General features: G+C 36.2%; 1 protein-coding gene across 1 annotated transcript in view; it reads left to right on the plus strand.

Moving 5' to 3' along the window:
- The window catches only part of LOC130051969 (mesotocin receptor-like), a 46705-nt gene that overhangs the window by 12172 nt on the left and 20166 nt on the right, over positions 1-14367 (plus strand). The window contains exons 4-5 of the mRNA XM_056155401.1: positions 6397-6503; positions 13765-13861. Of these exons, the coding sequence (XP_056011376.1) occupies positions 6397-6503; positions 13765-13861 (204 nt within the window). The remainder of the gene's footprint in view (positions 1-6396; positions 6504-13764; positions 13862-14367) is intronic.

The following is a 14367-nucleotide window of genomic DNA, read 5'->3' on the forward strand; positions in this document are numbered from 1 at the left end:
TGTCAATTACGATATCAGTAAGTAATACTTTATTCATAAAAGCAACTATGTGGTTAGGGTTGCCTTTCCCTTTAACTACAAAGTTTCATGAAATTCTGTTGAGCCGTCTCAGAGGAGTTGCGTTGACAAAAAAGGAACTGACAGACTAACGGACGGGTCAAACACATTATACTGTCCGCAACTTCGTTGCAAGCGAGGGGTATAATTATCAGTCATCTACTTTATCGTTGCATTAGCAAAATACGAAAAGCAATTGAGATGAGTATCAATTTTCGCAAACAGTTATTACATGTACGTATGAAGGTATATCGCAGAATAATAACCGCGGCATTCCTTAAATTTTTGCAATAACCGTGGTAGAATCTCTATTAAACATTGTCATGGGATACCATCATCTATGTTAAACATTTTTATGAGGTACCTTCATCGCTGTAAAAGTTTGTTATGGGGTGATGTCACTATTATTAGACGTTAGTATGGGGTTAAATCATATTTGGTATGAGGCATGACAATTTCTCTATTTGACAGGTGTATACATTTTCCACGATATCAACGAAATTTGTTAGTCAGCAAAATCAAAACGATGAAAGCACAGTATTATTAGAAATATTCTTTCAACTAATCAATAGGTGCAATTTTGTAAATTTGATTTCCTCTTGCGAAGTTAAGTTTAGTGTAGATTTTTAAGTTGCTTAAAACTGAGATCCCCGGGTCCAGAATAGGGATTAAATCTGAAATAGCGATACAATGGAACTTCCATTAAAACTTCTTTCTTTGGGAATCATTTAAGATAAATTTTTCATTTTTGAAAAAACACACGAGGGTATTGGTATGAACAGCGAGGCTTCCCAATGGCGCGTTTGAGCTTCATGATAAGTATCCCGGCATGAGGAGTCGCAGTTCATACCCTCGTGCATTTTCCAAAAATAAAATGTATTTCTTATACTTGCATTCTACTTTAACTATCGGAATCCCCAACCGTTGGAATAGACGTTCAATATTTATCAAGATTCAGGAACACATCATTCACAACTGCAACGCATTCATGAGGAAATGACTATCATTACATTTTGTGAAAATATCAAATGCAAAGACAAATAATAAAATGCTTTCTTTGTTGTTTCATCGGGTGATGAAGGTAGCTAGAATTGCAGTAAAAATTCATAACCCGCGTAATTTTTTCTGCAATGATTGCTACATTATGTACATGTACCTTCACCACCCGGTGAAACAAGAAAGAAAGACATTTTATTGTTTATATTTTTAGGCATTGTTATAAAATATAAATTAAATTTAAGTGCTAAAATATATGGTTGACCTATTCGTTACGTTAAACTGAACAGCCAATGCACACTTAACCGTGATGACGCTCTATATTTGGTAATGATTACTCAGACAGGTGGTACTAAAAAACCGGATCGAACTAGTTCGCAACAAATATACATTCATTATAGCAGAGGAAAGCAATGTCAATTTCAGTAGAAATATATGAGAAAAGACTCGGTGAATGTAAATATAATGGTATAAATTGTAAAATCACTGCAATGTAAGCACTCTCATTTACTGTGGATTTAAATATGCTGAAATCATCCGCGGCGAGATCAGAATAGGAAATGGAATTTTTCTATAAAATACATCACGTTACTCTGTCAAGACTTGTCCTTACAATATCTAAAATGACATATGCCCATATAGAAAGGTTCAATGTTATGTGACATTAAAGTCTGTTAAAAGCATGGCATCGAGATTAAGTTCAAAGTATATTTATTAGGATTTTGAATTCTTTGAATAAAATTTATTTTTCAAACCTTCCGTCATTAAGTCAAGACATAATGCATTGTTCGGATTTCTATCTGAAGATGAACTAAACAACATTTCTTTTAATCTTTAATGCGTCTCATTATATGGATGAAGTCAGTTTCCTCATCAACGAATGGAAAGATAAGGATTTTTTCTCATTAGGCTGGATATTTCCATGATTTCTTCAGCTCTCAATTACCGTCACTCTCATACGACTTGGCATAATCCTGAAGTGTTTGGCTTGACAAGTGTATCTACTTGGATTACAAAGTATGGTGAACTTGCCGATTTTTTCATGAATCAGGCATAAACTTTCATATCAACTGTTAGAAACTACATTAATGATGTGAATAGTCCTCATATTACACAACCACCACCGCGGTGGTCTAGAGGTTAGAGCATTCGCCCCGCATGCGGAAGGCCGTGCGTTAACAATTGAACATTTTTAACTTCTTCTTAATAACTACCAGTCCGATTCTTTTCACATTTGGTATGAAGCATCATTGGGACAAGGGAGACATACCTTGTAAATTTCAGTACTCCAGCACCCCTGGGGCCTTAGGATTGGAGCAAAAACTGCCCAAAATTGACCAATTTTCAAAAATCTTCTTCTCAAGAACCACACACATGTAAGAAAAACTAAATGCATAGTGATGTAGAGCAGGAAGGCCTCTACCAAAATTGTAAATTTCATGATCCCCGGGGTAGGGGTTCTGACCCCCAGGGCGGGGCCAAACTTGTTATATAGTATTTATGTGTAAAGCACTTAAATTACATCTTCTTTAATGCTATTGATACTAAATTGAAAGTAAATAGATATTTAGAAAGAACAGGTAGTCCTTTACCTAAATTGTAAATTGGATTATTCCAAGGGTAGGAGTTTTGGTATCAGGGTTGGGTCAAAATGGTCAGTTATTAAATGTGTGAACAATACACATTTTTAGGTCTCCTGAGTAAATTCAGGTGACCTATTGCAATTGGTTTTCGTCCGTCGTCGACCGTCAACAATTGAACATTTTTAACTTCTTCTTAATAACTACCAGTCCAATTCTTTTCAAATTTGGTATGAGGCATCATTGGGACAAGGGGGACATAAATGGTAAATTGCAGGACTACAGTACCCCTGGGGCCCTAGCGGTTGGGCAAAAACTGCCCAAAATTTACCAATTTTCAAAAAATCTTATTCTTAAGAACCACACACATGTAAGAAAAACTAAATGCATAGTGATGTAGAACAGGAAGGCCTCTATCAAAATTGTAAATTTCATGATCCCCGGGGTAGAGGTTCTGACCCCCAGGGCGGGGCCAAACTTGTTATATAGTGTTTATGTGTAAAACACTTAAATAACATTTTCTTTAGTGCTTTTGATACTAAATTGAAACTAAATGGATAGAGCAGGTAGTTTTTACCAAAATTGTAAATTTGATTTTCCCTAGAGTAAGGGTTTTGACCCCAGGGTGGGGCCAAACTTAGTATATAGTATTTATGTGTAACTTTGCTGATACTGTATAAAATCTCAATGCATACTTAAAAATAGTAGAAAAGGATGTACTAAAAATGGTGAATTTCACAACCCAGGGTTATGACTTTATGATGAGTCCAAATTAGTCACATCTCTTGATGTTTTAATGTTAATACACCTACATGTATCATGTAAAGCCTTTCATCAGTGTATGCACTTTTGAGGGCAGTGAAGTTTTAAGAACACATCTTGTTTTATAATGTTGCTGAACATTAGAATTTAGCTTATATATTCAGAATAGGATTTTTTTTTCTAGATTTCATAGCCCATGGAAGTAGTGATACTTTTTCACTAGTATTCAGGTGATCGATAAGGTCTGTGGACCTCTTGTTAAATTATCCCACTCTATTGTAGCGATTATCTCCCATTTGAAGGGGCATAACCCTTCATTTGAACAAACTTTAAAGCCCTATACCCAAGGATGCTTGTGGCCAAATTTGGTTGAAATTGGTCCATTTGTTCTGGAGAAGAAGTTGAAATTGTGAAAATACAGATAAGACGGACAACAGGCGATCAGAAAAGCTCACTTGAGCTTTCAGCTCAGCTGAGCTAAAACGATATTACTGTCTGACGTGTTTCATACCTCTTGGCACATTGATTTTGGTTACGGATTACTCCGTTTAACTTATCAAGACATAGGGCTCATGGCGGGTGTGACCGGTCGACAGGGAATGCTTACTCTTCCTAGCCACCTGATCCCACCTCTGGTATATACAGGGGTCCTTGTTTGCCCAACTCTTTATTTTGTATTCCTTGTGGGATCAGTCATATCTTCACCTTTCATTTTGCGCATTGCGTAACAGTGTCGGGATTACTTTCACATTGAGAGTAGTTTGATCATTTTTCCACGATCATGTAACGGCCGTGGAAATCATAACAGAACCTTTCTTTACCAGTGGCTCATAGTTAGAGCCTTCGCTTCGTAACCGGGAGGTCGTGAGTTCGAACCCTGCTTGTGCCTTTGCCTGGTCCGACCTAAGACGTATAAATAGGTTATGATTGCCTAACACTCGGCATTTAGAGGCGAGAATCATGGGCCTTTTGGATGTGGCCTTAAAAACGGAGGTCCTGTGTCGCGACAGTGGTTGATACGTTAAAGAACCATCACTGCTACGACCCTGAGTGTCAAGCTTTGGAACTCTATCTACAGCTGGTGTCGTCTAAACACGAGTGAAAAATTACCGAAGGTATACGAAACAAAACAAACCATTGTTTGAAGGGCTTTAAACTGGTGCCACGATTTAGGTTGTAGCATTTACACGTTCACCTTGGTTAGAATTCAACATGAAATTTTTGTAATACCTGCCTTATTTGATTGCAAGCAGCTCTATTTGAGTATTTTATTATGTGATGTAGGGGTCAGTTTGCATAACCATACCTATGTGATACATATGTTCTTGTATATTTTCCCCGTGTCATTCTGACCCTCCCCCTAGATAACTTCGTCATTTTCAAATTAAATAACCTTTTTTCAATTCGCATCACTGTCCAGTTTACACTGCCTTTATCAAGTAGCACGCAATGACTACTTATTAACTGAGGGAACATAAAATATTTAACATGCCAGGTCTTCGGAGAAGACAGATGATATTGTGACATTGTCTTTACAGAATTGATTGCGAAAGCGTCATTGTCTGTTATTTTCCTTTCAATGTAATATTAATGTTGTCTTAATTAAAAGTATTCTGATACCATATTTAATGGCAGACAGTCATGTGCTAATTACTAGTATTAATAAAGGTAAGGAAATATGACGACTTTCTCTGGAGATGCAAAGAATATTGATATCTATCCCACAAAACTCAACCTATCTCTCTCTCTTCCGTGAAATGGAGCATTAATTCACATGTTTTTGAAATGCTACATTTATATACTAATAGGAAGCACTCTACATGAAATAGAATTAGACTATCTTAAAATAATGATTACACAGTAATTAAAATAGGTCAAGGTATTATTGATAAGTAATTGAAGATAAAGATGTAGAATATTTTCTAATACAAAAATACCAAAACCAGCTAAATCAAACTGCACGAATATATAAAACATTGATATCAATTTGAGTAAAATCAGGTCCTTTGGTCGGCTCACATAAATCGTTACAAAAGGATCTGAAATAACCCAATAGAGGGTCACGTCGTTTGGAATATTATTTAGAACTATCAACCAATCAGATTGCGCCATATACATAATGACGTCATAGTTAATTCGTAAACAAGTCACAGTAATCTCTCCCACGAAGTTTGTTCCACACTATAAACTCTATGTACTCGCATGAGAATTTTCAAAACTTTCGCAAAAATGCCTTAATTTATTCGATTCACACAAACAACAAAACGTACGAGATTTGGTAATTTGTCAATTACGATTCGTATATGAATAGTGATGGGTACGATTTGAATAGTTGTATTTTAGTTCTAAGGATCTTTTATACCGACCTAAAACATTTCTGGTATACACCTGTACCTTTCAAAGATGTCGAGGTTTAAAGCGCTGCTAATAAACTGTTTTCTTTCTTTCTTTCGTCGGTCAATTCCAAATCTATACCCAAGAATTTTTTATTGTTTCCTCTCCATCGGAATTTTTAACAGGCTGAATAAAACAAAAATCGCAGGAAATGCAGACGCAATATCTCGACAGGTGTGCAGCCTCTGATCGTGGGCACAGTCATCTTAAACTTAAGAACATTGCTGACAGAAATCTGACAGCGTGTATTTGATTGGTTTATCGTAACCCTTTATTGGGTTACTTCAGCTAATGCATGGGCGAATCTCTTGAATCGTATGGTGATGGTTCGAAGTGTTCGGATACTAATTATTAGGGTCCACTGTCGATAGAGATATTGATGGATATTGATTTAGATTTATTTTGAGCTCTCAAACTCGGACACAGGACGTCCTGTCCACACCCTCCCTGGACAGCATGTTAAAAGACGCTCCTCTATTAACGCCCCGTCACCGTGTGCACAAACACTGTCATGATTATTTAGATTCAATTCTTTATCTACCGTAATTTTTCTTACATTTCACCAAGCAAATTGAAGTAAAGATTATATGCTCTACACTCGTTTCAGATTTGTTTTGTGGAGTGTTTTACGTGGTTCCTCGGATCGTATTGCAAATTAATGACGAGCGATTTTATGGCGGGGATATCCTATGTAAATTACAGGAATTTCTTTCGGTAAGTAAAATGATTTATTTGATGAAAGGCGAAGATAAAGAACAGTGATCAATTTCATAACTCCTATAAACATTACAAAATACATTATTGAGCAAACACGAACCTCTGGACACACCAGTGGTGGGATCAGGTGCCTAGGAGGAGTAAGCATCCCCTGTCGACCGGTCACACCCGCCGTGAGCCCTATGTCCTGATCAGGTAAACGGAATTATCCGTAGTCAAAATCAGTGTGCCAAGAACGGCCTAACAATTGGTATGAAACACGTCAGACAGCATTTGACCCAATGATAGGTTGTATCGACGAACTAGATCGTTATAACGACCATAGAATTTGCGAAATGCTGAAACCTCTGTACCATTCTATAAGGGTGGGTGGGCTTAATGGCAATTTTTGTATATACATCCATCCTGAGTATATTCCTGGATGCCTCTAAAGAGCATAACTGATGTGTATCGTGTTAGAAGATTCTGACCACATATAATTCAGGATCTGTTGAAGGGCTCAAGTCCGCACAGTAAGTACAATTCGACATTTAGATACATCAACGACGTTTCATCTATCAACAATATTCACTTTCATTGATGTGTAGATTCGATATATCCCAGTGAACTCGAGAAATAAGATTCGGCAATCTTATATTTAAACGTTAACTTTAAACTCAACTTGACAGACGCATGCGTGAGATGAGTATAACACGTTTCTAACTCGAGAGAGAAAAAACTGCAAGTTTCTACCTAAAATCCAACAAAAACAAGATAAAAGACGTGAAAGAAGGTAATTGAAGTGATTATGGCATAAAATGAAATAGGCGGTGTCGTCGAAAATTGAGCTAGTTAGAAAGTATTGTGTATATCATATAGACAAAGCACTCTTAAACTGTCCTATATATAGCGCAACTTAATGTAGGGTGAATGTTGACGCATGACTGAACATTGTAAACATTATGTAGGGTGAATGTTGACGCATGACTGAACATTGTAAACATTGTAAACATTATGGCGTCGGAGTCGGATACAGTAAACCTTATCGGTGAAAGTATGTCAGTATTGTATGTCAGTATTGTATGTCAGTATTGTATGGTGAGATTGAGGAACAACAAAATGGTGAACATGGTGAAATTACACTAGAAAAACTGTACAATCTTGTCAAATCCATGAGTGACAGTATGTATGGTGTCCGGATAGGGCCATTTGCAAAAGCGTGACTGCGCGTTAGTCACAACACGCCGTCACGCCAACAAGCAACGCGCCTTCGCGCTCTCACGACAACAATCAACGCGCCTTCGCGCTCTCACGCCAACAAGCATTACGCCTTCGCGCAGCGTTGCTTGTCTGCGCGAAGGCGCGTTGCTTGTTGTCGTGAGACTGCGAAGTCGCGTTGCTTGTCTGCGCGAAGGCGCGTTGCTTGTTAGCGTGAGAGCGCGAAGGCGCGTTGCTTGTTGTCGTGAGAGTGCGAAGTCGCGTTGCTTGTCTGCGCGAAGGCGAAGGCGCGTTGCTTGTTAGCGTGAGAGCGCGAAGGCGCGTTGCTTGTTGTCGTGAGAGCGCGAAGGCGCGTTGCTTGTTGGCGTGACGGCGTGTTGTGACTAACGCGCAGTCACGCTTTCGCAAATGGCCTTATCCGGACACCATACAGTATGAGTGTCAGATTCAATCAAATCAACTCAAACATTGAACAAAAGATAACCGAGATTGAAAGTAGACTACAAAAAGTAGATGACATGTGTGAAAAGGTTATGAACTTGTCAGCCAAAGTCAAAAGTATAGAGGGGGAACTACATCAGATGAATAAGACAACAAATGAATTCGAAACAAATCTTAAAGGAATAAGTAATGTATTCGATGGAATAAAGGAGGGTGTGTCAGATAACAGTAAACAATTTTGTGAAATGAAAAAACAAGTGCAAAAAATTGAGGATAGCCTTCATCAGTACAGACATGAAAGTGGAAAAAAGGTACATGAATTATCTGAACAGAATGGATGTATGGCTGAACAGATTACAGATCTCAAATGCAGATCTATGAAATACAATTTGATTTTCACCGGCATATCAAGATTCATTAGAGGTAGCTAACGTACATAGATTAGGAAAACGGTACAAAGACAAACCGAGACCCATAATTGCCAAATTCATATACCAACGAGATTTAGACCACGTTTTAAAGTCAGCACACAAATTGAAAGGAAAATCATATTACATAAACCGACAGTTCCCAAACGAAATCGAACAAGCCCGGAAAGCATTATACCCAGTCATGAAAGAACTACGAAAAGAAGGCAATCACACAAAATTAGTGAAGGACATATTGTATGTCAACGGGCGATCATACGACCCAAGCACCCAAAATGACACCGCTGAGAAAGTGGATACTTCCACGATTGTCAAGGAAATTCCGAAGATCACTGGCGCGGGAGCCAAAAGAAAACGTATGACATCCACTCCAGATTCGAGATAGGGACGCGCCGGGGAACATGCTAATGACAGTTCTACATGTAATGTGCCCACAGACAAGTTGAAAATTTTGTCTTTGAACTGTTGTGGAATTAAACAAAAGTTGAACTACCCCGAATTCAAAAATTTTGTTGCAAATTATGACATTCTGTGTTTTCAGGAAACCAAAACAGATGACTTAGACACTTTACACTTAGATGGTTTCGAATTTCATATGAAAAATAGATTTAAGTGTGGCAAAAAATGTTCTGGGGGAATAACACTAGCGTACAAAAAAGAACTTTGTAAAGACATATTTATATACAAAACAGATATCAAATTTGTGCTTTGGTTTGAAATATCAAAAACAATCACTAATACTGATAAAAATATTATCGTTGGTAATGTGTATATTCCTCCAGAAAACTCCAAATATAGTAACAAAGATGTATTTAGTTTATTAGAGATTGAAATGCAGAACATGCTGACAAACAATAAACATGTCATTTTAGCCGGTGACTTCGATGCCAGAACTGGAACAAGAACTGAAATACACTCAGTTTTACATGAAAGCATGGACAGGTTCAACGAAATTTTTGAAGAATCGCAATCTGAATTCAACTTAACATTAGAAAGTATAGAACGAAATAATGTTGATAAAATCCAGAACTGTTATGGGAAATTATTATTAGAAATGTGTAAATCAAACAATTTATTGATTGTAAACGGTCGATTGGGGGATAATATCTCCGGAAAAGTTACATGTAAAGGTACAAGTACTGTGGATTATTTTATATACAACTACGGTTTAAGACAACACATAGATAACATGCAAGTCCTAGAACATAGTTCACTGTTCTCTGATGTACACAACCCTATAGTCCTGACTTTGAGTAAACAAATCCCAAGTTGCGAAACAATACAAAACACCTCAACATGTTATAAAGAAATTCTAAAACCATGGGATCCCTCGAAAGAAAATGTATTTGTTCAAGCTATTGATAAAACCCACGTCGAAGAACTTAAAGACTATTTAGACAAATTAATTGATTCGAAGGAAAATCCAGAGAAACACATTGATGTAATTGTAAGTGAATTAAATACAAATTATATTGATGCAGCTAAAATGTCATTGGGTGTAACAAAAATGAATAAGGTCAACAAAGTTCAACATACTTATAAAAATGGTAAACCATGGTTCTCTACAGCTTGTAACAAAGCAAGAAAAAAAATATCGCAACAGCAAAGTTTATTTTTTCAGGAAACGCTCACAAAGCGCTAAAGAAAACTACAAAAGCAACGAAAAAGCATACAAAAAATTGTTAAATAAAGAAATAAACAGGTATAGGGACGAAATGAGCCAACAATTACAAAGTACGAGACTCAAAAGCCCCCACGAGTATTGGAAATTTTTAAATAAAAACAATAAAAAACGCAATATGGAACATATCAAAATTGATGAATTGTATAAGTATTTTAAAGAATTAAATAAAGCACCAAAGATACCGGACGATACAGAAAAATCACTTAATAATGAAAGAAAAGCATTACAAATCGGAGAATTAAACCACAACTTAAATCAACATATATCACAAGATGAAATACTAAAAGCTATTAAGAAATTAAAGAATAACAAAACTTCTGGTGAAGATCATGTAAAGAATGAATACATAAAGTCGTCAATACACATTATGCTTCCACTATATGAAAAATTATTCAACATGATTTTTAGTACTGGTAAACTACCAGAATGTTGGCTCGGGGGAAACATTATTCCGATTTATAAAAACAAAGGGGAGAAAAATAATCCACAGAACTATAGACCTATTACCATTTTAAGCTGTGTCGGTGAACTTCTTACATCGATACTGAACGATAGATTGAACATCTTTGCAGAAGAATACGAAATACTACATGAAAATCAAGTAGGATTCAGAAAACAATATTCAACTACCGATCATTTATTTTCAATATACACTTTATCGGAATTACTGAAATTGAAAAAGAAAAAGCTTTATTGTGCATTCATCGATTTTGAAAAAGCATTTGCCAATGTATGGCGGAAAGGTCTATGGTACAAACTTTGTGCAAATAATATCAATGGACACATGTATAATGTTATTACGAATATGTACAATCATATCAAATCAAGAATAGTACATGGTGATTAGATTTCAAATTTTTTTAATTGTGAAAATGGTGTTAGACAAGGGGAAAATTTGTCTTCATTCTTATTTTCAATATATTTAAATGACATGCAAGACTTTTTTCAGCACAATATTGTTGATGGTTTACCTACGAATCTGAAATGTTTGAACAACATTTGAATTTGTACTTTAGATTGTTTGAATTATTATACGTCGATGACACTGTCTTGATAGCTGAATCTGCAGAACAATTACAGGTCCAAATTGATCATTTTTATAAATATTGCGAAAAATGGAATTTAAAGATAAACGTTAACAAATTTTTTTTTTTAATAATCAGTAAGGGTAATCCAAAACGGAATCATACTTTTGTTTGTGGCGACAAAAACATTGAAATTGTTGACGACATTAACTACCTGGGTATCTTATTTAGCACATCAGGATCATTAAAAAAAGCCAAACAAAAACAAGTAGAAAAAGCCAATAAAGCAGTTTATGAGATTCTTTTAAAAGGACGTTTGCATAACCTATCAATACAGTGTCAGTTAGATTTATTTGATAAAATTGTTCAACCCATCTTATTATACGGCTGTGAGGTGTGGGGATTTTCAAATAATGCAATTATAGAAAGAGTCCACCTTAAATTTTGTAAATTATTATTGAAATTAAAACAATCTACCCCCGACTGCATGGTGTACGGTGAACTTGGCCGACATCCCATGCACATACAAATACAAACGCGTATTATCTCATTTTGGCACAAAATTGCACTTAGTAAAGAAACAAAAATAGCGAATCTCCTGTTAAAACCGGGTAATAATGTTACAAACCAATACGCGAAAGAGATTGCTTGGTTCAAGAACGTGTCAAATATCCTTAACAATTGCGGACTTTCTAACATTTGGCAAAATAACACATGTAATCCAAACTGGCTAAAGTCAAAAGTAAAACTTATTTTACTCGATCAATTCAAGCAAAAGTGGAATGCTGACATCAAAACGCTATCAAAAACTATAAACTATAGCATGTACAAGGATAAATTAAAATTTGAAAAATATTTGGATATCCTACCCAGAAAAGATGCTATTACCTTTTGTAAATTCCGAACCTGTAATCATCATTTACCTATTGAAAGTGGACGCTGGCGAAACGAGCCCCGAGAAACAAGACATTGTACTAAATGTGAATTAAATGAAATTGGTGATGAATTCCACTACATGTTTAATTGCAAATCTCTGAATGATATAAGAAAACAATGTTTATCACCAAAACAAATACGTTTCAAAAACATCATCACTTTTAAAAATATAATGAATTCAAACAAGCAATCTTTTCAAAGAAAATTGTGTTCCTTTATAAGAAATATTAATAAACTATGCTCCCCGACCCAATGACTACTCGAATCTAAAATTGCATATGTTGCCTATCTCCATACTCACGCATGCCTTCAAACATTTAGTGATATATTACCATCACTTTTATATAAAATATATGTACTAAATCTCTGTATACAATTGTGTAATTGTGATGAGAAATAAATTCAGTTCAAACAGGATGAGTTCAGCTTCAACTTCACATATTTTTGTAGCAGTTTTCCATTATCAGTTGCATATGGTGTTTATGTCTCTCATTTGATTCGATACACATAAACATGTTCTGCACATGAACAAAATTTAAGCCGAGGCAGGCTACTGACCAATACGCATTTCGCAAATTCTATAGTTTGTTTTAAAATTGTGTTATGTGTTTCACACCAATAGATAGACCGTTCTTTACGTACGGATTTTTACTACAGATAATCCCTTTTACCTGATCAAGATATAGGGCTCACGGCGGGTGTGACCGGTCGACAGGCGATGCTTACCACTATACCACGCACCTGATCCCACCTCTGGTGTCTTCAGGGGTCCGCATTTGCCTTACTTTTAATGTTGTATTTAAAGGATTTATGCGATTGGCAACTGTTCATTACCTTCATCTCTTCACTTACATGTAAACATACTGCTCCTGTAAAATTGATTTTTGACAAACCCGTGCTATATAGAATACGATATTTCCCATATTGAGTAGAAACTCAGTGCCTGTCGTACTAGGGTTGAAAATGGACAGACACTAACATTTAGCCTTCTCATACAGCTATGTGGCTCACATTGCATCCTAAATCCGATTCAGGTAGTCAGCATGCAAGACTGATAGACAATGTGTCCGTGTAACAATGACGACAACAAAGGCAAATCGACGTCTTCAATCTCTAATCGACTGGTAATAAACACTACAATATCAAAGCAGGGTGTGATTTTTCCTCTTTTCAGAGGGAATCCTCTGATTTGCTCAATTTTCGAGAAAAAAATGAAACACTCTGGATTTGATCTAAAGTGGCAGAAAATGATATTTTTCCAGGTAGGATGACGTGTTTTCCTCCCTTTTTGACCAGTTTTCCTCTGATTTCTGAGGAATTCAGTCACATCCCTGTCAAAGGGATCCATTCCACCGATCGCATATGCTATAGTTATCCAGCTATCCTTCATGAGTCATGTGATCAGCAGATGTATTCGCTGCATTTTCTAGATCCCCAAAAACTCTCTTACTTTTGGTCCATAGGCCAAATATTATCATCTGACGCTCTCCTCTTCCTTTTAGATAATCCACTGATTTGTAAATGCATTTTTTATTATGTTTTGTCAGAACATTGGTATTTATGGATCAAACATGATCATGATAGCCTTGAGCATCGATCGTCTGTACATTCTCCTGAGACCCCTGGCGACCTTCGCAACAAGAGGTCAGTACAATGATTGATTGATTAAATATTGTTTTATGTCCTTCTCGAGAATATTTAATATGGGGACGTCACCATTGCTGGTAAGGGGCTCCAAAATTTAGGCATATGCTCGACGCTTACGGCATTTGAGCAGGAAGGGATCTTTATCGTGTCACACCTGTTGTGACACGGGATCCTAAACGAATGCTGGACAACTCGCCCCCTCTCAGGAAAAGTCGCCCCATCTCTTGAGACAACTCGCCCTCAATATTATATATACATATTTTATCACATTTTATTTTCAATTGTGTGTGTAATTGTACAAAAATTTGTACTTTTGATCGTATAAAGAGACGTCTTGCTATTTCATACTTTATAACACGAATGGTAAATTCTAATAGAATTATACACAGATTTAATTATTGCATTTCAGAACAAAATTATATTTTTCATAATTCATCTGGCAAGGAAAATTATATTTACTGATCTCCAGGTAATTGATTAAGTGTCTCCAATACCATCAATTT

Source organism: Ostrea edulis, chromosome 2 (genome assembly GCF_947568905.1).
Source record: "Ostrea edulis chromosome 2, xbOstEdul1.1, whole genome shotgun sequence".
Taxonomy (NCBI): domain Eukaryota; kingdom Metazoa; phylum Mollusca; class Bivalvia; order Ostreida; family Ostreidae; genus Ostrea; species Ostrea edulis.